The 24,941-nt window shown below is 45.6% G+C and overlaps 1 protein-coding gene across 10 annotated transcripts in view; it reads right to left on the reverse strand.

Annotated features, from left to right (window-relative positions):
• LOC144141027 (TNF receptor-associated factor 3-like) overlaps positions 1–24,941 on the reverse strand; it is a 46,766-nt gene that overhangs the window by 20,100 nt on the left and 1,725 nt on the right. For 2 of the 10 annotated variants that reach the window (XM_077672516.1, XM_077672517.1), the window contains exons 2-6: positions 20,151–20,201; positions 10,106–10,405; positions 7,473–7,574; positions 4,922–5,083; positions 1,073–1,147 (exon numbers count right to left, since the gene is read on the reverse strand). In XM_077672516.1, coding sequence (XP_077528642.1) covers positions 1,073–1,147; positions 4,922–5,083; positions 7,473–7,574; positions 10,106–10,345 — 579 coding nt within the window. In that variant the 5' untranslated portion in view covers positions 10,346–10,405; positions 20,151–20,201. Of the gene's footprint in view, positions 1–1,072; positions 1,148–4,921; positions 5,084–7,472; positions 7,575–10,105; positions 10,406–11,749; positions 11,792–20,150; positions 20,202–24,941 lie in introns of all 10 variants that reach the window. The other 8 variants (XM_077672519.1, XM_077672518.1, XM_077672514.1 and 5 more) reach the window with 5 other exon arrangements.

Raw genomic sequence — 24,941 nt, forward strand, 5'->3', positions numbered from 1 at the left:
CAACAAGGGAACGTGGCTTTGAAGTGCACGTTAATTGTACCTCGCCACTATAACCCTATGCTCGGGATCTAGGGTGAAGAATTCGCACAGTGTTAACCCTCGCCGCCTGGAGAAAAAACGGAGAAATAAGGAAGAGAGAAGATGACAGGACAGGGTTAGGAAAGACGATAGGAAAGCAAAAGAATGAAGAAGAGGACAGGAAAAGGCGACTGGCTGATTCCCCCCAGGTCGGGTTAGACTGGGGGCACCGTCTACGGGAAGCGGGGGCCGAAGTGGTGTGTTGCCTCTGCCAGGGGGCCATCAAGGTCCAAAACAACCCTGGCTTTGGCTCAACCGCCAGGATGCCCTTTTTCCCGGACACGGCAAAGCCACGCACAGCTGGGACGTGGGTGGGTCCAACCCACATGTGCTCGGGTCCGTGGTGTTGCAAGACACCAAGTGCCTACGACAGTAGGCACCCCTGCGGAGCTCGGGACCGTTGTGGCGCTACTCACCAAAACACCTTGAGTACACAAGGTGCCCCCTGCGGGGAGACGGCCAAAAGAAACCGCTAGCCGCAAAATTACTCGTAACAAAACACGCCGCTCTTTTCTCCACGCTAATCGTTTCTGTCTCTAAAGGCTACGGAACTGTAACAGCTGAGAATACGCTTTTCAGCAACAATGACCAGAGCTTATAAAAAAAATTCAACAATTGCTCCGACAGGAAAAACAGCGCTACAAACGAGGACTAACGGTCAAGATGGCACACAGACAAGCGCTGAAAAACACAGTGGTAGTGCAGAAGTAGATCAGTGGTACGAATAGCCAATAAGAAAATTGAATACACCCGCGTTGAGGCAACCGAAACACCTCATTAGGCTTAGCAGGCTAACTAGCACTAAAATTTCATAGATATTTTTCATGCCCGCCTAGTCGTCTTCGCCTTTCCGTGTTATAATATTCTTTATTTACCCCCCAGGACGTGTAACGCCATTATAATTAACAATAATTGTTTTTTTATAAGTTAAATTGGCGCACTGTAATCCGAGGGCACAATAATTGCGGCAACAACGCTGCTGACCAACAGTCACCTCAGCCACAGTTTGAAACTCCATTTCGCAGTGCTGGCACGTGGCGGGACGCTGGCGACAGCTGGATTCATGTTTCTGCAAGTAAAAAATAGCATTTTATTTACACCCTCTCCGTCAGACTTCTGGTGCATGAACAATATACCATCTGATTTTAGCGTGCACACGCCTCTGCCCGACATTGCCGTTCTTTGCGGTTGCGTAAGGGGGAACATTGTGGTGCGCTCAAATGGCAGATATCATCTGGGCACCCAGCTTCAATACGGAGGAAATGTATTTCCAAAGTTCGATGATCACTAGATTGGGCCAGAACAGCAAATTTCAGACAGTTTAAGATCCCTCCAATTCATAACCTCTATAAATTTCGACTCTCTCAAATTGTGTTCTCACAAATGCAAAGCGACCGAAGTTCATTCTTCTCAATGTATGTCGATTCTGAATGTCATTATAATTTAAGACAATAGTTTTAAAATACCGAGAATAAGAACTAAATAGGGTGAACAAATTTTAGCTTGGCTGATTCAAAATCTTCTCAACCAGCACCCGAATGTAATCGACGTTATAGATATATCCCCATCCATGCATGTACTTAGAAAACAATTAGATGGTATGTTTCTGCAGTGTATATGAAACATCCTCGTTACGTCACCACCAGTATCAATGTCTGCCATGTTATTTCACACTGTATGTGTGTACGAGTATATGAATCCTTCATTTGGGCAGTTTTCGCTTTCTGCTATTTTTAGGGCCTTCTTCCGCAGTCTTATTTTCTTTTTTTTGGTTCCTTTTCTTGTTTCCTTCAAAACATGTTTTAGAAATACCACAGTGCATTCCTTGATGCTGTTTTTACCATGACTCTCTTGTGCAGTGGATGGTAACCCTTTGTGGCTATCTGAATTCCTTTATTACTTATGTTTTTTGCATGAATTGGCCTGCAATTATCTTGCTGCGTGTCCGTTGAAGCGGCCCTACGGGCGTGGTCAGGCGATCACTTGTGTCGAATTTCCCCATGAGCTGCTCTATTGTGCTGTACTGTTGTTGTTGTTGAATAAACAATGCAATGTTTAGCACATAACTAAAGCCCAGTACAGAAAGCTGGAAGTGCATATTTAATGATGAATGAATTAGAGGGGCCCAAACAGGAGGCTGTATAGGAAAAACTTTTAGTTTGCTCCTACATCTTCCACCTACTCCCCAGGCAAGCAAAAGTCTGATCAACACAACATTAGCAGAGGAAGTGCGGCTATATTAGTGTTGGATGAGTGGGAATGATGGCGGCAGAGAAACACTTTTTTTTCAGATTGTCTCTCTAAATGTCGCGAACCAACATAATCTTCCGATGTAGAAATGTTTACTGCCAGCTTGCAGCTTAGAGGTGCTTTAAAAGTGTACCCCTTGTTTTAAAGCGCAGCTGCTGTGCAAGCAGTTGGTTAGCCGTTGCAGGAAAAACATACCACGAAAATGCCGTGGGCTGGTGTGCGCGTGTCTCGCTAGGACCGCCGAATCTCCGGCTCGTGCAGTGGATTTACCGAAAAATAAATCTCTAGGAATCGATAAAACACGAACGTAAACTGTGCAACGAAATTTGAAGCGAAAGGAGCATCACTTCTGGGCAAGCGTCTGTTTTGTGGGTGTGCTTGGCCAGTGGCGTCCTGGTGGGGGGTCGCTTCAGCAAAGGTGTGAACATGTTCTGCTCCGTGGCGTGTACGGTAGACGGTTGCGTTGCGACGAGCTCAGCTTGCAGAACGCGAGAGGAACGATTCGTTGTTTGGACCGTAATCGCGTAAGCAGGTTTCGCTTCCCGCTGGCGTGTGTCTCATCGCACAAAAGTAGTCACGAACGTGACATTAACCCGTCAGAGTCATTGCCTTTCAGCGGCGCCTAATGCAAGGTTTCCTTACAAGGGGGCCATCACACCCAAAGAAGCAAGCAGTGGAGGGCGCCTCAATTCACGCGTGTCCCCCGTGCTCGAAGGCGCTGGTAGCGAGGCGCCAACTGTCGGCGCTCATTAGCGTCATTATGCGCTACTTCGCTCCGCCTCTTCTAGACGGCAGCACCATCTGAATGAGTCATAGGGAAGGATAAAGGGCGCGTTCCTACAGCTGTTTACGCCTGAGTTCATAGCCAGTTGGCAGAGCGCCTCGTACCTCCCGTTACGGTGAGAGAGTTCGTGGGCTCGAATCCGGAAGCCGCCGCGTCAATGGTACATTTTCTAGCGACGTCATCTCTGTGACGAATATGACGTCAGTGAGATATTGGTGTAACCCGGCATAAAACACTTTCGTGTTAAAAAAGAAAAAAAATCTAGCGCTGCCGTCAAGTGAGACCGCGCAAGTAAAAAACAAAACTCCAGCGCTGATATTAAAGATTAAAAGACCTCCTGCTTGGGAAGCTTACCAGAGGGACACACTACACTTAAACATTGATTTACCGAAATCACCGGGACCAGCAGATTCTTTCGTTAAATCGAGAACTTTGTATATTCAAGAGAACGACCAATTTCGTTCTAGAGAACGACAAATGTATCGCGTCGAGATAAAGCTTGTGATTTTCGCCTGCGCGCTCTTTTGAGCAGCGTTAGCACGCAATTCTCTTAGCTGGACAGTGAAGTCAAAGCGCCCTCGACATCCTTGTGTGGCCAGGCAAACCACATCAGAAGGTTGACGGCGTCCATCACCTGGCTTAGTTGTGGGCTCGGGAGCTTCGAGAGTATCCGGATCATTCGCACCTCCAAACTCCTCTTGTACGCCGGAAAGAAGCTGCACGATCTCCTAGTCATCGAGAAGTTCTGTTGTGTCAGTTTGCGCGTCTGCGTCGGCGTTCACAAAGTCGTCAAAGTTCTGATCTGTGCTCACCTCGTCACACCGACAAAGCTCTTCCCAACAACTGCGCGATGCCTCTTCCTGCTCGTGTTGCGGGCTCCACAAGCCCGCAACACGAGCAAACAGCCCACTGCTAGGTCGTGTGCTCGCACTCCGCTGTCCGCACACTGCCAGGCGTTCTAGACGCCATAAATTTGGAAAACATGTTTTATATGCATAATTTTTGCGGAATTTGTCGTTAAAGCGGGTTTAATGGAGAAATTTGTGTTGTTATTTTGAGTTCATGAAAGCATTAGGGCTATGGGCAACTACGGGGGAAATCCGTATTTCTTTGTTAAATCGGGCAATTCGTAAAACTGGGTTGGCAATAGCGAGTTTCAACTGTATCTAGAAGGCATTTTTGATAATTAGAGACATGGCTACGAGTGGGCAAACCCTTTCCGGGAAGACTCGCAGATCCCGCTACGGCTGCCTCGAGTCGACAATGAAGAGCTGCTGTAAGTCTACAACGCTGGGGAGGGCTCATCCACCACACGCCCCGAAGAAGACGGCGACCTCTTCGACGCACAGCACAGCGATTACTGGCCCTGTCTCTATGCAAATAAACCATGATACTGAAAGTTAACTACCTGTGCGGCAATGATCCCCTGCAACAGCTTCACCATTCAAGTCTTGGGCGTGAGTGGAAACTTTGCTTTTTCAATACATCCCTTTCTAACACATGTGTACTAAACCTTAAAAGAAACTAAAGTTGAAGAAACCACCTCCATTATTCCAATAGCCGGAAACGTTAACTACAAGCAGTTTTTGAGATGTTTCTGCAGTTAAAAGATGCCTGGTAACCATTGCCGGGAATAATTTGGTGGTGCCTAATGGGAATATGTACGTACAAATCTACAAATGGGGTGCAATGTGCGCCTATGAGCCAGTTTGAAATGAACGACGCGTACTGAAATTACGGGCACTCAGACGTGAAAGGAAGTTTTTCCCCATACCGCTCTAGAAAAAAAAACTGTATTCAGATGCTCACCAGCTTATTGCACGCTTGAACGTCTTCCTGGCAGAAGCAGCATTTCAGAAATCTCCGCGGACACACATCGTTCATGTGATCAGCCAGCGTCCTGCGGTCTTGTGGTGAGTCACACAAAGGGCACAATACCTTTCCTTGCTGGCCACATGTCTTGTAATGGCGCTGCAAGGTATTTTACGTACACACATAAGTAAAAATTTACTTACACGGCATCTAGATGCACGTATTTCGTACTGAAGGCAAGGAACGTTTCTTAATATTTTTTAAGTCAGAATACCTGACAAAATATTGTCCGTAATACTTTCAGTACCTCGCTCCCATGGTCGATGATGACCAGGCTAGGCGCACTCATTTCGTCTTTACGAGTAATGGAAGAAATCAGCGCAGGACTAGTAACTAGCTGCGGGTACTCACGAAATAATTGACTGATTTTGGTGTTTAACGCGCCGACAGAATGCCGGCGATGAGGCACGCCGTAGTGGAGGGTTTCGGATTAATTTTGACCAGCTGGGGATCTTTAACGTGCGCCAAAATCTCGCTCACACGGCCGTACATACGAAATAGTATCTGTAAATGGTAATAAATTAAATAACAAGCACCTTGCCGTCAAATGTTCAGTAGCCGCAAGTCAAAATCACACGCAAGAAGAGGCGCTATTGCACCAGGTTTATGCTTTTTGCAATATAGGTTGGTGAATGCGTTGCTGTCCATTAAAAGCCAACTCAGCAGTTTACATTGCAGACATTAGAATTAGTTGAAGCGGCTCACAACTCTCATAAAAAACACTTCTACATATCGGATAGTGCTACCTGTGTCGCCTGAAATGAAATAAAACGAAATGAAGGAAATGTTACCAAAAGAAAACACGTCAAGAAAGCGTGAAGCCACTGACCACAGCTGGGAAATGGTAAGTTAAGAAATATGTGTCCAGTAGAATCGACAGTGGCAATCGTTGGCCCTTGTACTTCGTCAAACAGCGATTGTACACAAGGGCGCAAGAAAAGCACACACGACCACGCTACCAAGAGGTAGCGGCAGGATTTAGGTTCGGACACGAACACGATATGGAAGCATGCTGCAGCAAAATGGCGAGATGGGCAAGTTAATGAGTTTGCATGGCGGAACCTTAAAAAAGCCCTAAACTGAAAACGGGACACACCAGAAAGAACCACTAGACGAGCGCTCGTCCTGTGGTTCTTTCGTTTTTGTAGTTTTCAGTGTTAAGCTTCTTGAAGGTTTTGATGCACGAAATGGAAGGTTTCCTTGCTTTTTTGGATGTTTAGAAAAGCATGAAGCACGTACTTTAACACTCCAAGGAGGTGTATTCTGTAACATGAACCTTTTTTTTAGAACAGAAATCCCCACCCCTCAGACGACAAATTAACAGAGTAGAAGTTATCATCTTAGAGAAAGGCTGTGTGTTCTTACAGATGTCTAAAGCAAACGGCTACCAGTGCCTTCACTCACAACTATTTCTGTTATAACATAACTGCTACAGAACCATAGTAATGACCTACGATTCAGCACAAAAGACGAATTCTACCATCTACCCTAAACTTAGTGGTGAAATACAGTGACAATAATACCTGAACTGTGTGTCATCCGCAGGTACTCTGAGGCGAGATTGGTTACACGACTTTAGCCCGTGAGTCAAAAACGATAGTGTCTCAGCGTTACCACTGAGTGACACAGTTGTTGATGATATCTAATATCGGTTGCCAAAGTTACTTACCTTGTAGTGACCCACGGCCCATACGCAGGTAGGTCACATGATACAATGGTGAGTCAGCAACTGCTATTGACCCCAAGATTGGTACTAATATACTAGCTATGCACCCATCGGTCGTAAACCAGTAACCCATTACCAACAATCCGCACAAACCACTAAATTAGTTACCGAAGGGTCCAGTTGCCCTTTCGTAACCGATGCCAGTAACAATTTGTCTCCATGTTCGTAGTTACCAACCATGGGATAATCTAATTACGCTACAATGCGACCACAGACCCAAAAGTTCCAAGTACACAAGAGTGAGGGCACGTCGTTTACCATGGGATAACCTATGGGTGACTGCCACCTGACAATTGGTCGTCACCTGAAAATTAGTAGTTACTCGCAGGTCTTTTGTTTGCAATCTTTGCTAAGCTTCAATGACTTATCTTTATGCGGTCGCCAGTGACGGCCACCGGCGACCCAGTGATGACTCTCGCGTAAATTAAAAGTTGGGTTCTATTGCTGCCCGCAACAAGCCCCTTACAGAATTACAGGAGTCGCCACCCGATTTGAGGGCACATACCCCTTGCCCCAGCAACGACGAGGGCGGGAGTTCACCCGCACTGGTTAGTGGGGTAGAATGAATTCAGATTAAAAATGTTTATTATTTATTTTGTGGAATAAGAAGATTACAAGTAAACTTATGAATGCTAGGGTTGCATGCGATTTGTGTCCGAAAAGATATCAAATTGCGACATTGCTCTCAACAAAGCAATCACAGATTCTTCGCTGATTTCTATTTTACATGAAATGTACGAGAATGAGAAGCCAAAAAATTACCAGAACATCTCCCAGGGTTCCTTTAAATGGGCACTTGTCCTCATTTGGGCAAGCAGCCGTCATTTTCTCCAGAATATGCCATTCCTTTTCATTACTGGTCATCTGACAACATAAGAAAACACATTTTATCAAGACGGAACTGAACAGCGGGAACGAAGATTTGACAAATGAGTGATATTTACAAATGGCTACTGCAGAAGCTTAACTTGGACCTTCAATGCCATATCAGCAATACTTTGTTAAAACTTTCAACGTAATAAAATACAAACGGTAGCAGGTTAAATAGCACCTAAATGGAAGGTTCGCCTTAACATTCTTAGAAAGTTTTAAGGATCCCTTATACGTTTGGGGGGTTCGCGGCAATGGCAATGTGTTCTCATGACACTCTACGGCACTCGCATAATTTAGAAGCAGGTTTACGTACAAGACTAAGGCAGATAAAAGTAGGGTGTCTTGATCACTATAGGGTGCGTGCTACATGACACATTCAGTTATAAGCTCAGCGATTGTGCTAGAACTGTCCACAGCATATTTCTAAGCATAATGTTTCATCCATAGTTTTTTTTTTGACGATGAGGTGATGAATACCACTGACAGCCACTCATCTTAATGGTTGTCATGGGATATCTCAATTTTGAAGAAAATGACATGCAAGGATGGGAAGTAGTTAGGCGTAGCGGTATTGTAAGAAACTTGTGATAAACAGATCTAATAGTACAAAAACTTACCATTTAAGGCGATGCAAAAAATTAAAGAAACGCCATATGCTGCAGTGTCTATAGAAAGTAAGAAATAAAGTAATGATCCCCGTTTTCATGATATCTTTTATGCGCAATTGCGATGTTACCTGCACGCGTTCCGTGTCAGCGTGCTAGATCAACTGGTGCATGTGGCTCGGTCTAAGCTTCACCAGGAAACATCCATCGGTCGCAGTTTTGAAACGCAGATGGTTTGTGTGTCTGAATTCTCGACATATTTGTTGTTTGGAATATACTTTACATGTAGCCAGGAGAGTCGCTAGGATTATGTCATGAGGGGGCCCACTCAGGCACGATAATGTGACCATAGTCGTTAACTCCCACCCTATATTCTCAAGCAATCAATGCTTGTTTCTCGGTGTTCAACTGCACTGCTCCCTTAAATTCACTGCTAACATTCAGTATTTAAAAAAGAAGACGGCATGTGGTATTAGAGTTTTCCTAAAAGCGCGTCAATATTTTAGCTTATCAACGCTCATTTTCCTGTACTATGCATATGTTCATAGTCACATCAACTACTGTATACTGTCTTGGGGCCTTACTTATCATTCGCACCTCACCCTCCTTCAGCACATTCAAAACCAAGCGGTTCAACTGATACCATCCAGCCAGTACAACGCCAGCCAGTACAACGCGCATGTGCCCCCACTTTTTCGGAAAGTAAACCTTTTTACCCTTGAAAAACTCGTTCTGTATAACCTGGAAATATTTGCTTACCATTTAACCAAAAAGTCGGAATACTTATACATAATCAATAGAAAGCAACTTATCAATTTTAACCACACAGGGTTCTCACTTCAACACAACTATCTGCTTCCAAAAGTGCGCACAAACTATGGAAAACAAACGGTAGAATTCGCTGCTATAAAGAACTTGAACAGCCTCCCTCTTGAACTTAAAGATCTGTCGCCTATTTCTTCATTCAAACACTCACTCAGAACATTTTTATCTCTCGAATTCTTGTGGTCTGTTTTTTACTGTGATTACTTAGAAAATTCATTATTACGGCTATGTTCTTTATGACCAAGCTTTAAATCTGTTGCACTGTATAATTATGTATTGTGTCTTCGAAAACATTTCTGTCACACAAACGTATATTATTTTATTAACCTTGTTTGTCGTACTTTTCACCTTGTATACTGTACGAGCGACTGCATTTTATGTACCTTTTTATATCACTTCTCGCGTTTACTAACAGGAGCTCCCACCACAGTGTTTACTTTGGGACCTCTTTCTGTATATTGTGTTGTATGACATTTACGAGGATCTAATAAACCTTGCTTCAATTCAATTCAATTCCCTCGTTTCATTGCGGGGGAGTGGGCGGTGGGAAAGGCAATCGTGCTGGTTTATCTTGGGGGGGACGGGGGTAGGCAGTTGCGCCTTTCATCCCCGTGCTGACGCCCTTGCTAGTGGCGTAACCCCCAAGCTTTTTCAAATCATTTCTCAGTTCACAGTAATTGTTTCAGGAAATAAAGCAGACGGACAAATTTAGTGTGCTCATGCTGGCTTTGGCAGGCAAACAGCGCCGGCCGAGTTGTACACATCCCACAATGTACACATGTACACAATGTACACAGTTGTACACATCCCAAGACGCAACATTAAAGCACTGAGACATGGCATTAAAGCCTCCTAAAATTAATATTTAAGGCTCCTGTATTTGGTTCATTAGTGTTATCATTTTTTTGAAAGGAGATAATAATCAACTGAAAAGATCAGTTATCGGTGTCGCTTACCATTGTCGTATTCCATGAGGTTGGTATCATAAAACAAACATTGCGACATAGTCGAGTGAGCTTGACTGCATGAAAAATGTTTCGCTATTTCACATAGGGGACAGCGAATCTATTAAAGAAAAAAACTACTACTTACATCATCAATATTGCCTTGAAACCCGCACAAGCAGCATGTGAACTGGTTACAGCTGTCCGTTAGGACGCCGGCACAATCTCGGCAGAAGAGGTGTCCTTTGCCATCTTTCAGCCCATTCGGTGTCACAGCGTCACATGTACAACAGATTAGCTCTGGCTTGAGCCTCTTCTCAAACGACAACAAAACGCCTTGAGGAAGTCCCCCCACATCTTTGATGGGGTGTTTATCGGGAACTGCCATACGGCCGGTGTGGTCTTATGGCTGGTTTCTCCTCGTTTGTTTATGTCACTGTTGAGTGCACTGGAAAAGACCATTTAAAAATGGTAAATTTTGCTTACAACCCCTAGCCTTGCCACATTTGAATAACTTGAGAGCTGTAATACAATATCTCGTGCACCATAATTTTAGCCCGGGGGCTCGTAGGTTTGGCTCCAAAATGAACACTTCTTTTCCGGAAGACGACGAGGTCGACCTCATATTCATCACTAACCAGCAAGGGGGATAGTGTTGATAGGGGATAGGGGATAATGATGAAGCCCGCTACAGGCAGATCGCGAAATACAAGACTGGTACCCCTGTTACACAGACGTTTCAACAGCCGTTAACAAAAGCGATAATTACAATTCACACCCATGAGGCGGAGTTCCAGGGCCGCGCGAGCCACCGCCGCTCCGCGGCCGCTGTTGCACCGCTGTCTACGTGCGTTCCGTCGTTAGATAGGCAGGAGGGCAGCCCCACCTTTCCTCTGCCGAAACAACCTATGCCATCTGCCGCAAAAACGCTTCGTGTGAGCACCATCGCTGGTGCGCTCGCTTATTAACTTCGGGCAGGACAGCGGTGCTGGAGTCAGCACAAGCGTCGCCTGCTCCTGCATTTTTCAATGCCAAACTCATCAGCCCCGGGCAGTCAACTAAGCCCTTTCGTACTATTCCTGCTACTCTCCCCCAATTTATAGCCTTACCTGTGCTCTAGTCACGTGACCGGTTACTCTTGCGGTAACGCGTGGTGGAAAGCAGTAAACATAGGCAAAACTTGCTAAGCCGTGGTGCTTAATTTTTCTATCGCTAGCCAGAGCGCCGCTACTTCGGTGGTCTCCAGAATCGGTTGCCTTGGAAACCAGGCCCAAGCCGCTCTCGCATTGAGATACAATCGGGTATCCCGATTAAGCTTGCGGCCTTACCTTACTACGAGCGGTCGAAATCAGCATCCGAGTCACCCCCATTGTAAAGCGGGCGATGCATTTCGCATTGAAGAAATACAGAAAGCCATGGTGCAAGCGATGGATCGTGAAGTGAGACGCTTCATTACGTCGAAGAAAGAAACCACCATAAGCAGCCATTTGCAACACCATTGATGAGCTTAGATCAGCAAAATTAGGTTCCGGAGTGCCGTTACAGAAACATGTTGCGAATTAAGAATAAAACAAATACACTGTGCAGCATGCTGTGCTAAAATAAATTCAAGCAATTTCAAGATAAAATCTTAAGATTCACGGGATAAATCATTCAAACGGAACTGAACATCGCACGCTCCGTGTGAGCACGGCTACGACCGTTGATTTGCAGGGCCGTTACGGCCATTAGCAGCCGTTTCTGTTAACGCCCGTTAAGAGGGCCAGCAAAAAAGGGATTTGAGACACCTAACCTCGGATCGAGAGCTGGCTTGGATTACTTGTAACCTTCTTCCCTAAAAACAGAGGTCAGTATCATTCTGACTTTTAAATGACAGAACAACATGTACAAGAGAGAAAAAAAACGCATTTAAAAATGTAATGAACGTCACTCATTCGGCAGCGTGGGTGTGTGGGAAATAAGCAAAGCGAATAACAAACAAGTTAGAAGCATGCACTTCCCACGTAAACTATTAAAAAATGTTCTAACTAGACTACCCAAATAACTATAGTGTGGCAGTGATACAGTCGTTTTTAGCTGGACGAAAGGCTAGGAGAACTGGATGAACAAGATAAATATACTGTGTGCAAATAAAGCAGAACCCAGGTAAGCCGAAGTGGGAGGCTAATAAACCCTGATATGAGTCGATGGCACATAATAGTAATAAGATATAGAGCATTGCTACGGAACAGCTCGCCTTAGTGACGCCGCAGCATTGAAGCGGAATACGCGTGTAAGGTATGTTGCGAAACTTGGGACGGCAGTGGGTGCACCGCCCGGCGTAAACTGAAGAAGTTAGCTGCTGTGCCTGTGTGCCTTCTCGGCCAGTTTACGTACTGTAATTACAGCCTTCTAACAGTGCGTAGCTCATCTCAGTGTCATGAGTGAAAGTGAAGGCGCTAGCTTTCAATGTTAAGATTCTACACAACACCAGCACTGACAGGAAATAAATGAGACCTCTGAAGAGCAACTTCTGCCGATTTTAAGTTGATGAAGGCTTGTTTGCCGTTCTGTAACCAACCTTCTGGCAGTCTAAACAATGCGAAAAAATTTATATTAGCAAACAGGAGGGTTATGAATCTTTTAGGACGAATCAAACACTAAAAGTCCAACACTAATCCCCGTCAAACACCGTCAGCAAAGAATAAATACCGTCACTGTCAATAAACAGCGTCACAAAACACCATGAAACACCGTCGAACTCCGTCAAACACTAAAAGTTGGAGTCGTCGTTGTTACTACGAATGGTACCAATGTGGCCGCTGCTGCAAAGAGACTAAAAAAAATTAAACCAGCGGAGCAGCTGTGGTTCACTTGTGTTGGCTCGAACGTCAACGGGCACTCGCCCGAAAACGGCGACACCATCACCGCGCTAATTCTACAGTACACGCTAAAGCCCGTTCTACATGAAGCGAATTTCGCCTGCGAATCCGCTGGAACGAACATTCGCACTTGCGAAGTTCGCAATGCCTGGAATTGTCGTCTACATGGGGCCTGCGAACGCCGCGATTTTCGCGTTTCAGATGCGCCTTGTTTGCATACTGCATTAAGTTTGCCACCAGCAAAGGTTGTTGTGATTTTAACAAGGGTGGTTTTATTTTACTTTCTTGGCAAGTTGTTTCTGCTTGTTTGCGGTAAATATAAGTTTATTTGCAGTTTTATATAAGAATCGCCAATTCTTTATCAATATACGCACACACAGCAGAAAAGACAAACGTTTTGGTGTGCCCGCGCTTTTGTCTCGCTCATACAAGCAACGCCATCTGGTTTGCAAGCGTGCAAATGGTGCCGAGCTGTGCTCCTATTGGCCGCAGGTCCGGCCCCTCTACGCCGCACACGCCGAACGAGCGGCGTTTGCTCGACCGCTTCAAATGTTTGGCACTTTTCCGCAGCTAAGAAAAAAAGGTGGTTTTGCCGCACGAGCGGTGCCGCATCAGCGAATTCGCAGGCGAAATCGCTCCATGTAGTACGGGCTTAAGAACTCAAAAACGTCAGCGGCCGGAGGCTACCTCTAATCTCCCTCTCTTAGTGAGAGGGAGATGAACTACCTCGGCGAGAACACTGATTTCTTTGTTGGTGCGTGCGGGAACCGGCGGCACCTCCTGGGAACCGCCGGAAACGCCAACGAGGCGTTTCCGATGCCCACCAATAGGAGCAGCCGACTGGCTTGGGTACATAAAGTCACTTAAACTAGAAAAGTGTCGACATCAGAGGTCAACGCGTGGGCACCGTTGGGATTGTTGTTGCCAGAAGCGCTCCAGTGCTGGGGCTCTTCGCATAGTCGTCTGCTTCGCATAGAAATCACCGCACCGACGTGTGAACTTTTGTACAGCTGGTGTATTACCTTTTTTTGTGAGATTATGTGAGAAGTACGTGTAATGTTAGAACCAAATAAACAGTCAATAAAACGGTATTCGTTTTTATTTACGGTAACAATTTCACGCCAAGGACAAGTAACACGTTTTCCCGTACGCCGTAAAGTTGTCGCTACTTCCTGCGGCTCACAGCTCTGTCCTAATTGGTCCTCGAGGGCTTAAAATTTCAGGCACAGTTTAGGTGAACATCCTGCTTATAACAAGATTCTTGTTTTTAGCGAATGGTGGCAGATCCCACCACTTTTCTTGCGACAGTTTTAAAACATGCACTGGTGTATAGAAGGCATGCCAGCGAACATCTACTACACTGGATTTCATTCATATTTTTCGGGCGTATATCAGCAGACATTTTCGTTATATGTATGCGCCAGTGGCGCACAATGAATTTCTTTCGGGTTTTGGGGCGAAGAGGGAGGTCACCAAAATGGGAAAACAGAAGAAGAGCAAGTGTAATAATTTATATTTAAATCAATATAAACGTTCAGAACCTAAAACAAGTTATGCACATGGTAAGAAGCCTCAGTTTGGCTTAATTCAAAGCAAATAAAAGCCCATAATAAAATAATTATGGAGAGGCAGAGAAGAGGAAGGGGGCGGCGACTGCCGTTTCCATCCGCGTACGGAGGGTATGCACATCGTCCTACGAATTCACAGCCCCTTTCATCATGCTGTCCCTGAGGTCTGCCGTAGTGTTGTTTAAAAACAGCCAAATAAAGAAGTATGCACACCGCAACATCGTGCTTCTGCGTTATTTTTTGGCATATCCTGGAAGGTCCACAACAAAAAGGACAGTGGCCGAATAAAGTATATAAACACAACTAAAATAGGCGCAAAGTTATTTACAGCGTCTTGAACGAAACTGGTGCAAGCTGCGGAATTGATTCTGTAAACGTAATATTTTCTCGTTTGAACAATTCAACAGGTCCCGTTTCTTCACCAACTTTTATCTGGGTCCAACGCGATTTAAATACAAAATAAACAATTGTAACGCCCTCTGTAAAGCCCTCGCGAAGTCTTGTATCTCTTGTGGGGATAAATTTGTCCCGCCTGGCCCTGCGTATCCATATCGCTCGTCGTTTACCTTCCCCCGTGGATGTGAAAAAATGCCTTTCCAGCCTAGCTTTTGCTTCTGCAGATAAAAGCACAGCGTCCTGACATTCTGTTGTCAATTGTTGCGTTGTAGCACGTATGTATTAAATCAACATGCACGAAAGCGACGATGCAAGCCGATTTCTGCATGATCCCCGCCGCCGCTCACAGGGCAAACCGAGCAGCTGGAGCGAATGTGGCCCCCGCCTACCCAGTCACCAAAGCGCACCAATGAATAGCGAGAATTCCCGGTGGGCCGGCGGAGAGAAAAGAACGGCGGTACTTTCTAAGTTACAGTGACTTGATGGGAACCTCCTCGTAACTACTCTAGAAGTCCGACGTGCAGCAGACCGATGAAAAGCCTCGACCTACAAGAGCTCCACCGATAAAACAGGTCGGTTGGTGTGGCTATTGAACCCGGTTCTCAAAAAATGTAGCACACACGGGCGTCCCCCCTGTGCCAGCTCGAGGGGAATAAAAGTGACATGGCGCAGGCCTGATAAGTATGTGAAGGAACAGAATGAATAATCATGTGCAGCGTTCCCGCTCATGGCAGTCCGTTCAACAGCGATTAATCTGTACTTATTTGGCGTAATGTAAACTTCTTTCGCGCTGCTAATATTGGGGGTGAAAACTTGCTTGACGCATAGTTTAAAGTCTTGCACGTTTTGCGGCTAGGTTCCTGAGCCATGCAAACTATCCCATAGAAATGCATGGGGAGTAAAAGTTGATCGCGAATTGCACATAAACTATTCAGAATCCTGATAACTTCTTCTAGTGTTTCTATCTTCCCGTTGAAGTTTTGCTTTGTGCCAAATATCACTTTCCTGAAGTAATGTTCCTAGGTTCCTGCGAGGTTAGAATTTTGAGCGGGGAAGCTGGGTATGGTTGATTTGATGGATTTTAGGGTTTAACGCGCCGACGCAACGCAGGCGATGAGGCGCGCCGTAGTGGAAGGCTCCGGAATAATTTTGACCACCTGGGGATCTTAAACGTGCGCCGAAATCTCGAACACACGGGCGTTTTTGCTTTTCGCCTCCATCAGAACAGAATGAATAAGGACAGATGATTACAGATAATAAAAAGGTGACGCTAGAAATTGTCACCGATTTCTTAATTCGGTGCGCTGATAGAGGACGTGGGAGTCTACAGGACACAGGTCACAATGGGGTGGCCGTCTGATGTGCGGCTTTCGCCGATTAGAGCGGCAAGTATGACTCATAGCCTTGAACGAATCAACAACAGAAAGTCTTATAGTTGGACAGGCAAAACACGGTACAAGCACGAGGACATGTAACGTAAGCGAGAGGTAACTTAATGAATACAAATGCAATAAACAGTTCAAAATCAGACAAAATGATACAATCAGGAACGTTAACAAATAGATATTACGAAATACAGCAGTTAACTAAAAGAAAACGAATGGTACGATGCATATGAGAGGCAGAGTCTCACAATATACACCGACCGGGCCGGGCGATGCACCGCTGTCGGAGGCGATTCAGCTACCTGTGAAGCGTAGCTTCGTCGTAGGCCAGGCCGTCCGAGACGATGACGGTGATTCGAGGCCCGAGAGTACGTTGGAGTCCTCCAGGGTGCGGGTTCCCGATGGTGTGGTGTACAAACCGGCAGAAGCCGTTGTCACATCACGACGTCCAAACGTAGCTAATTTGCTTCGGCATGGATTCTTTCTTTATAACTGCGCCGGCGCGGAGAGAGAAAGTATAACACACAACGCGCCAGCCGCCGTCGAGCGCACAACTTCCCTCTTTCTCCCTTCTGGAATCATTGGCGCGCCTTAGCACTAGCAAAGCTACGCTCGCCCCCTCGAAAGAACTCGCAGCATCGGGGAAAGCTGAACGGCGGAACTTTTATTTTGGTATTTTCTTGCCGGCGAGACAGAGAGTGGTCGGGGTTACCGCCGCTTCGTCCGAGAGAGTTCCAGTGTTTTCTCTCGGCGAATAGAACCGAAACTGAATGAATCGGACGAGTGTAACAAGAATTAGGCGCTGTACACTAATATGAAAAAGCAATACGGTACTTTTGGACGTCGTATGCTCGAGTTTCTGACAATAATAGTAACAATTACAAAAGGTTGGACTAGGGTCGTATAGCGAGAATAGGATTGGAGTACTGAACATTATTGATTCACAGTAACGGTTGACATCGTCTAGTTAAGCTTGAGTAGGGTGGATTAGGGCAGATAAGGTTACGAATTAGGCTGGGTTTCAAGGAATTAAACTTGGCGAATATTGCGATTACGGTGGACGTAAGTGAATTTGGGAGAAGAATGAGCGGTAAAATAGCGTGCTGCGACAACAGGTGAACCTACGGGTATATAAATACACCCGTCACAGTTGTACTCTAGGCTTTCCCTTTTCAACACGTAGGCAGACTTCAGTATCCCAAGAAACCTTTTCCCGCTGGGAAACGAGAGCGTGACAGCAACCCGTGCTCTTCGCACGTGCTTTCCTACCACTGACAGCTTCTACTGGTACGTGGAAAGCAAAAGTATAACGCTTCCTTGCATTTTCTCAACTATTCCCTTAATATCCCTCAGTGATCAGCAGAAGCGACATTCCTTAGAACGCGCTTAAAGGACGGAAGACTACTTCACCCATCGTGCTTCTTCGGTACAATTGTGCTTATCGCACTCTACATTCTAAAACAGGTACCCGCATCTTGCCATCATTTTTTACGGTGTAATAAAGAGCCATTTCAATGTTGTGAAGGAAGAACGCTCCTCACCCGCACATGCCAGCGTTTTTTCTGACCATTTCTGCTGACACAAATACATGTGCGCTAAATAACGGACACCTATTTTGATTGTAATGAGAGAATTGCGAAATAGGTAGCACTTGACATAGTATATAATGACGCATCCCTAGTTACAATCAAGGTGTTCATTGTGTAATCTTAGTTTTTATTTTCTGCTTTTAATAAATAAACGTTTAGGGAATCTTTGGGCATTTTTCTACCTAGAGCTCCAGAAGTCCGCCCCGTCAAATAGGACCTAGAATTCTATGATGTGCCCCGAAGTGTCACGCCGTCTTAAATGTAGCTCATGCGACAATGTATTTAAACAATACAGAGAGCCAATACCTCTATGGTGTATCTTGCAGGTTGGCGGCACACTTACAAGGTCAAATAATGATTAGTTTCAACGTAATGTTAGACGCCCGTCATGATTATCTGATACGATGGTAAAATTACAAAAAAAATTGGCCGCGTATCTGCTCCTTTCGTTGCAAATGCCGACAAAAGACGATAGACTTTATCGACCTTTGCCATGTAAGTGCCTCCCTTCGCTTTCCTGCTCACCTCTCATTTTGTTCCTCTTACGTCGCGTTCCTCCCAAGGTAAAGACGCCAAAGTTTCGCTTAAATCAATTTAAAATTACCGCGTTCCACTGCTCTAGGCCGGGTGTCTCGATGCCAACGCTGCCGTACGGCGGAGACGCGCTTGAATCGAGGCGCCCTGTGCGTTCCAAGCAGAACGTTGAACCTATCTAGTGGAACCTTTCGTAACTGTTGGCGGTTGATTTCTAAAATGGCGCCAGAAGCTATAGTGGTGAGGGCGAGAGCATGCGACGGCGGAGTGATTTTTTTCTTGAGTTGATGAGCCATTTAATTTTCCAAAAATGAAGCATGTAAATTTTTTTATAAAGGAACACTGCAAATATCACTTCTGCATTATTTGCTGTCTTATACTTGCGCAATGTCTTGTTCTTCTTGAACAATGTTGACATGTTAGAACAGTACACCGGCCTTACACGGGTAGATTTACCTGTGGCTATATAATACTGTTGTGCAGGTCTTGTTTTATTTTGGCAGGGTAGCTGAATCCTGTCGCTGACAAAGCCTAGCCGGAGGCACGGCTGGTATGTTTATATCGGAGTGTATTGTCCCACGTGCAACATGTGGTTATTTTGTGTTGTACGTGTGTGTTGAAGACTGGTAATAAAGAAGAAAAAAAAGTCACAGACAGACAGACACACAGACCAAAATTTCTGGGTTTAAGTAGCACAAGAAAGACTACCATCTTTCAAAAATTCTGGCCCTTTCCTATGCTTTCGCGGTACCACTGTTGAAAAAAAAAATTGAAATGATCGTCGTCGGAAAACATCTGTCTTTGTTAGCGAAACCTTTTACAAAATACACCTTCAGTCATTAGGTATGTTCGGCTACTTATCTCACAAGCGTACGAAGTTTCGTGTGAAATATGGTAATTCTTGGTCAAAGATTGTCCGTAGTACATCAAGCGGCCATGAGTTCGAAGATTAAATTCATGTAACCACTTATCCTTTGTTTATTCATTGAAAAACGTTATTGGAGAAGTTAGGCAAACAAGCAGTGAAGAGCACCAAAGAAAGAATATTTTAAGGTATTTCACTTTTTACACAACTCTTCCTGTAGCGGGCAGTTGGCTGACACGTTAATTCAAAACACACCCATCGTCGCTCTGATAACAGCAGATGTCAGACCACACGCGTTGTGTCAAATCCAATAGATTTACCACAGCCATCTGTACTGAATAGTTCAATTTAAACTCCGTCTAAAACAACGAGCTCGCGGAGGCATTTTCCGTATCCCTAGACTGGCTAGACGCCACACCGTTGCTGCCATAATTTCATGATCCGCCACAGGTACACGTAAGAGCAATCAAACGGTGTGACCCACAAAGACAGGCGCTATTTTCGGAAGTCCTGCCCTCCTCTGTCACGTCCTTTGGTTGAAAATGTTAGCGCTCGGCAGTTGTGGATCATGAGATACCAACTAGCTCGGTCCCATACTTTTTAGCCCATTACGTCGTAATCAAAATAATACTTCTGCCTTATAGGGACGCAAAAAGAACAAAGTTTTTGTGTGAGCTGTAAAAACAATTGAGGTATTGCATTCTAGTGTACGTTTACAATTTGTATACCATTGCTTGAACCGCCAAAAAGGTGCGACGAACATCTCTGTTTAGGCCGTAAGGAATGAGAGAAGACAGTGCTATTTTGTCGAAGCGGCTGGTGTATGCACCATGAATGCCCTCAACACGCTGCTAGATATAAAAATGAGACAAGCCGCAGGAGTTTTCTTCGCACCCTCAACTGCAAAGGGACTGCTGTGAGAGTACCGCTTTTCGTTTCCAATCTCATCGCTAGAGCACGCCAGGGTTATATTAAACGAGTCAAGATTTCCTTACCAGCTGCGACGAAATTCCACCGCACCGTGCAAACGTCGTGAGATGCTGGTCCTAATGTGTCCATTTAGAAGATAAGCAAAGCAAACAAATATTATTATAGAGGCCATCAGCGCTTCCCTTTCCTTTGCATTTAACACATGATTGTCTTACTACAAAATGTACTGACATTTTGGGATCTTCATCGCTTACAGAAACGTTTATTTCTTTTTTGCCTTTGCTCTCACGCAGTTATTTTAACGCCGATTCTATTGTTGGGATCACTCGCTTGTTGCGTGAAAATACTGGTTGTTGATTACTCGAGCAAAACAGTAAGGGGACGTAAATTAAAATTATTGACAAGACACAGCTATAGGCATGCAGCTTTCCCGACAATTACCCGCCGTTCGGGTCCTTAAGAAGCAGTTGCATAGCAATTACACCTACCTATGTGGGATGAAATTTGTTACTTTACCTAGTGCAAGATACATGGACATGTGGTCCTTTTAGTTGACCGTGATAGGTTCCGTAACAATTTCGGCTACATTCTCGACCAACACCAAACCCATCCAACCGTAAAACAAATCTAGCATGACTAGAACGCCAAGAGGAGTATCTTGCATGCGACGAGCTGTAAAGAGACATGCATAGCCTGCCTCCGTTGGCGAGACGCTTTATATTCATGAAGAGAACCTCCAGTGCAACCAGGCGCTCCGCGACGGCAGTAAAATACTGTAGGTATTCGTTGATGATAAGGCATTATTATCCCTGTGTCGGTGACAGTAGGGACATTTTTTCTGTTATCATTATCTTGGCATATAAGTACGTCCTTTCCAGTTTACAACGTGGGCCAACACACTTGATCAGCTTTTTGTATTACCTGTGTAATTGCTTTTACCAGAATCAATCACTCACACCGCCTAGGTATGCACGCTATTGACGAAAAAATGGGCCCGTAAATTGAGCACTTGCTTCGTCACCGTTTTCAAGATTCCACTAGGGGAACTTGCGCCATTTACATGCGTTTTTGACTTCGCAAAGGTACTATTTAGCTCTCTCGGTTCTTGCACTGAGCGTTGTGCCGCGAACCGCAGTGACCATTCCAAGCCTGAGAAGACCAGTTTGGTACACTCGCTTTACAATTTTCTTCGCTTCTCATCAATATCCAGACCGCTTTTCAGCAGCCAGAACTATCCGTGCCCTACCTATAGCCCTGTTGCGGCAAGAATAAAACCGTTTGCTACGGGGGCAAGAGCTGTGTATTTGAATCTACGTTGCCGAAGCAGCGGCAGCTTATACGACCGCCGTGGTCACTTGGTGCTAAGGCATTTTGCTTCAGAGCACGTGGTCGCTGCTTCAATTCTTGACAACGGCGGCCGCTTTTCTGATGTAGGCGAAAAGCAAGAAGGCCCGTGTGTTCGAAATTTCGGCCCGCGTTAAAGATCCATAGACGGTCCAAACTTATCCGGAGCCCTCCACTACCGCGCGCCTCATCGCCTGAGTAGTGTCGGTGCGTTAGACCCCACAGTAAATCAAAAAGCACCTTATACGAGTGACAATTGTCGCATAACTTATGCAACAAAGGTATCTGTGCTTCGCATTGTTAGTGATGGTAGTCACGCCACTTCCCACTTCTACCGCTCCTGTCGTCGCGGTAGCTAGGGAAACAGTAATCTCTTCTTGGAAACGATTGTGCAGTACGCTTCGTGATTCGCAAGGTTATCAAGGGCGCTCAGGGCTTATCACAAATTATTTGGTTTGCAGGCCTGTTCTTTAATAAAGCAAATCGTGACCTGTGCGCTGTATGAAAGATTCCACAGAACGTGCACGCGCGTTCTTTGCGGCTCTCTTTTCTTGCTGGCACTCTGCAAAATATTTCGAAACAATTTAGGTACTTCCAGTATCGCTGCAATATTATACCTCAAACCAACATAACTTATAAAACCATCTGCTGCTCCGCCGGCAAACATTAGTACAATGTGCGTATACGGCACTACATACGAAAGCAATGAGTGATCGACATGAACAATGAGGAGGAGAGAGGGACACACGCTTCACTTCACAGCGCGCTTGCTTGCTGCAATCACGCTTTCTCCAACAGCACGAATCCCTACTGCCACACTCCAGTGGCCGCTGCGGCTCATTTCAACTTAAAGGGACCTTGTAACACTTGTTTCAATTTTTTTTTAATTTTGAATGTTGGCATAACGTAGTCAGCCAACAGATCTAGTATTTAGTCGCGAGTATTTCGCAAACCATTTCAGCCACAAAATTACTGCTCTATTCCCATCAGATGACTTAAAATATTCTCAAATATGTTTTCTGTTGTTCCGAGTATTGGCGTTCTTCGACCTCTAGGATTTTGGCATTACCGTGGTGTAAGTACATGTTATTGGCCGGCGTTCCTTCAATCGCAGCAATGAAGAATATCGATAGCTAGTTTAAAAAATTAAAGCCGTTCCACTCAAAGTGGACGAGGTCGAATGTGCAGTGCAGCAATGCATCATAATGAACTGTACTGCCGTTATTTGCTCATTGCTACCACCCCATGCATTTCAAATTTCCAGCTTTCGTAGTGTTCGCGCGCCCCCTGCCTGAAACTGCGCCAGCGGGAGTTCTGTTCTTTTTGAACGTGCTTTAATTTCGTATGCGGGAGCTGTTTTGCGTAATTTTTGTCTTGGGAGGCTTGAGCCTTTCTGCGTCACTTCCAATACGCCAGTGTTTTCTCCCGCGTCTGGAGCCTTTCTGGGTCATTTCGAACGCGACATTGTTTTCTTGCGTAGCCGCTTTTTTCGCTTACGATCATAAAAAACAACACAACGATCGTTCCTAACTAAATGAAGGCGGGTGCTGCCGGTAAATTAAGTATACTTTGCCTCGAATGTACCCATGGTTTCATTTGCGCTAAAAAACGGGTAGATGTAAGACAAGCAGCAGCGGTTCACGAGATTCGAACCCTTATGACACATAAACCGCTTGGCTTTCGAAGCCTCTGGGTTTCGCCGCGACGACAGCCGCTACGACGGAACGCCGTGTGGCTCTGCATGGATACAGCGAGTGAGCTAGGACGACAAGGTGAGCCCGCAAAGTGCTCTGCACTCAAAAGAAACCCACAAAAGCAAAGCAGAAACGGTAGGCCGATCTACTGCGACGAGCAAATCACGCAGTGCCGCTCCGTGCTGGCGAAAACTATGGTTTTCTCAGTACTTACAGACGCGAAGGAACGAGCGAAAGCGTTTATTGGAAGCGTTGAAGAGTCTGTGTAAAGAGGATACTTGTTTCTTACCGCTACAGCCATATGTTTTCTGTTTGCAGTTATGACGCCCTTTCGCGGATGCTTGTTTACCGCGGTTGCGAAGCAGGGCTCCAAATCACGGCCCATGCGGGCTCGTAGTTTCCCGATATTACGTGACAGGCCCATAACTGAAGTAGATGTGACAGCGTCTTTGTGTCCCACCATCCCGCTTTTCCACGCGCCCTTACGCACGCCTCCTAGCACTGCGCTCTGCTAATTACGCCGCGTCCACGGTACGACGCCTTTTTCTGGCCCTTCAGGCTGTCATAAAAGGAATAGGAATCAGGTGTCCAGATCTGAGGGTGTTGCAACTTCAAGCAACTGAAAGGTTTTTTTTAATTGTTTGAGCCGTTATTTCGACTTCAAGCAACTGAAAGGTTTTTTTTTTTGTTGTTGTTGTTTCAGCCGCGATTTCCACTCACCGGGCGCTTCCGAATGTACCAGTGTATACATTCTGGGTTCTTTGCACCTGCATATTGGGCGACAGTATAACGTCTGTTTTTTTTTTTAACTCCCAGATAGGTTCTGTATTGTCATTGCAGTAACTATGGAGAGTGGCTCTTACTGTGGCCATGAAGACAAAGTAAAACTTTTTTTTTAATTTTAAAGACCTAGCCTCTGTTGACTCGAACACAAACATTCCCGTAAGAACTAGCCTTTTTTAAACGAAGCGAAATTTAAGAAACAATATAAAAATTTCAAATTTTGCGATGCAGGGACGTAAAACCCGCAAGAGTGACACAGTTTGGCCCAGCACTCAACTAGAGTTTTCAGCGGGGTAACAACACGTTCGGCTTCAATAAATACGATCAAACAGAAGTAGAGGTCCCACTACAATAGCCAAGTTATGTACAGGCGGGGACGTAATATTCCGGACCACGCGAGCGTGTTGCAAAAGCCACCGATGTGCACTCTGGAGGCCTGGCGCCTGTTGTAGAGACCAGCGCGGCGCGCATGCGCGCCCTTTGCTCGCTGGCAAGCCGATGTACTCGCTTCCTGCAGCGTGTTGCGATGGTCACTGAAGCACCGCTGAGCGACGCCTTCGTAGCATTCCTTCCATCCCGATGATGCAATTGCCGCCTAATGTGAGTACTGCGCCGGCTTGGCCGCAAGTGCTCCTCGCGCCCTGATAAATACCCGTGCAGAATGTTTTGTGTAGTATTTTTCTGCTTTATCGTTTTTACACGCGGAGGCTAACGGCTTTCGAGTGGCGTCGCCTTATGAAGCGTGTCAGAAGCACACTCACAGGGTGTCCCGCTATCGACAACGAAATTCAAGCGAGATGAATAGCGATACTACTTGACCACTGAACTTATCTTTCAGCTCGCTTTGCGCTGCCGATAAAGGACGCGAGGAGCACTTGCGCCAATGCCGGCGCCGTAGTCACAATAGGCCGCAAATGCACCATCGGGATGAAAGGAATGCTACGAAAGCGTCGCTCGGCGGTGCTTCAGTGACCATCGCAACACCGCCGCAGGAAGCGAGAACATCGGCGTGCATGCGAGTAAAGAAGGACGCGC

This window comes from Haemaphysalis longicornis, unplaced genomic scaffold, assembly GCF_048455015.1.
Source record: "Haemaphysalis longicornis isolate Haplotype H1 unplaced genomic scaffold, Haemaphysalis longicornis Haplotype H1 scaffold_6, whole genome shotgun sequence".
In the NCBI taxonomy this organism is placed as follows: Eukaryota; Metazoa; Arthropoda; class Arachnida; order Ixodida; family Ixodidae; genus Haemaphysalis; species Haemaphysalis longicornis.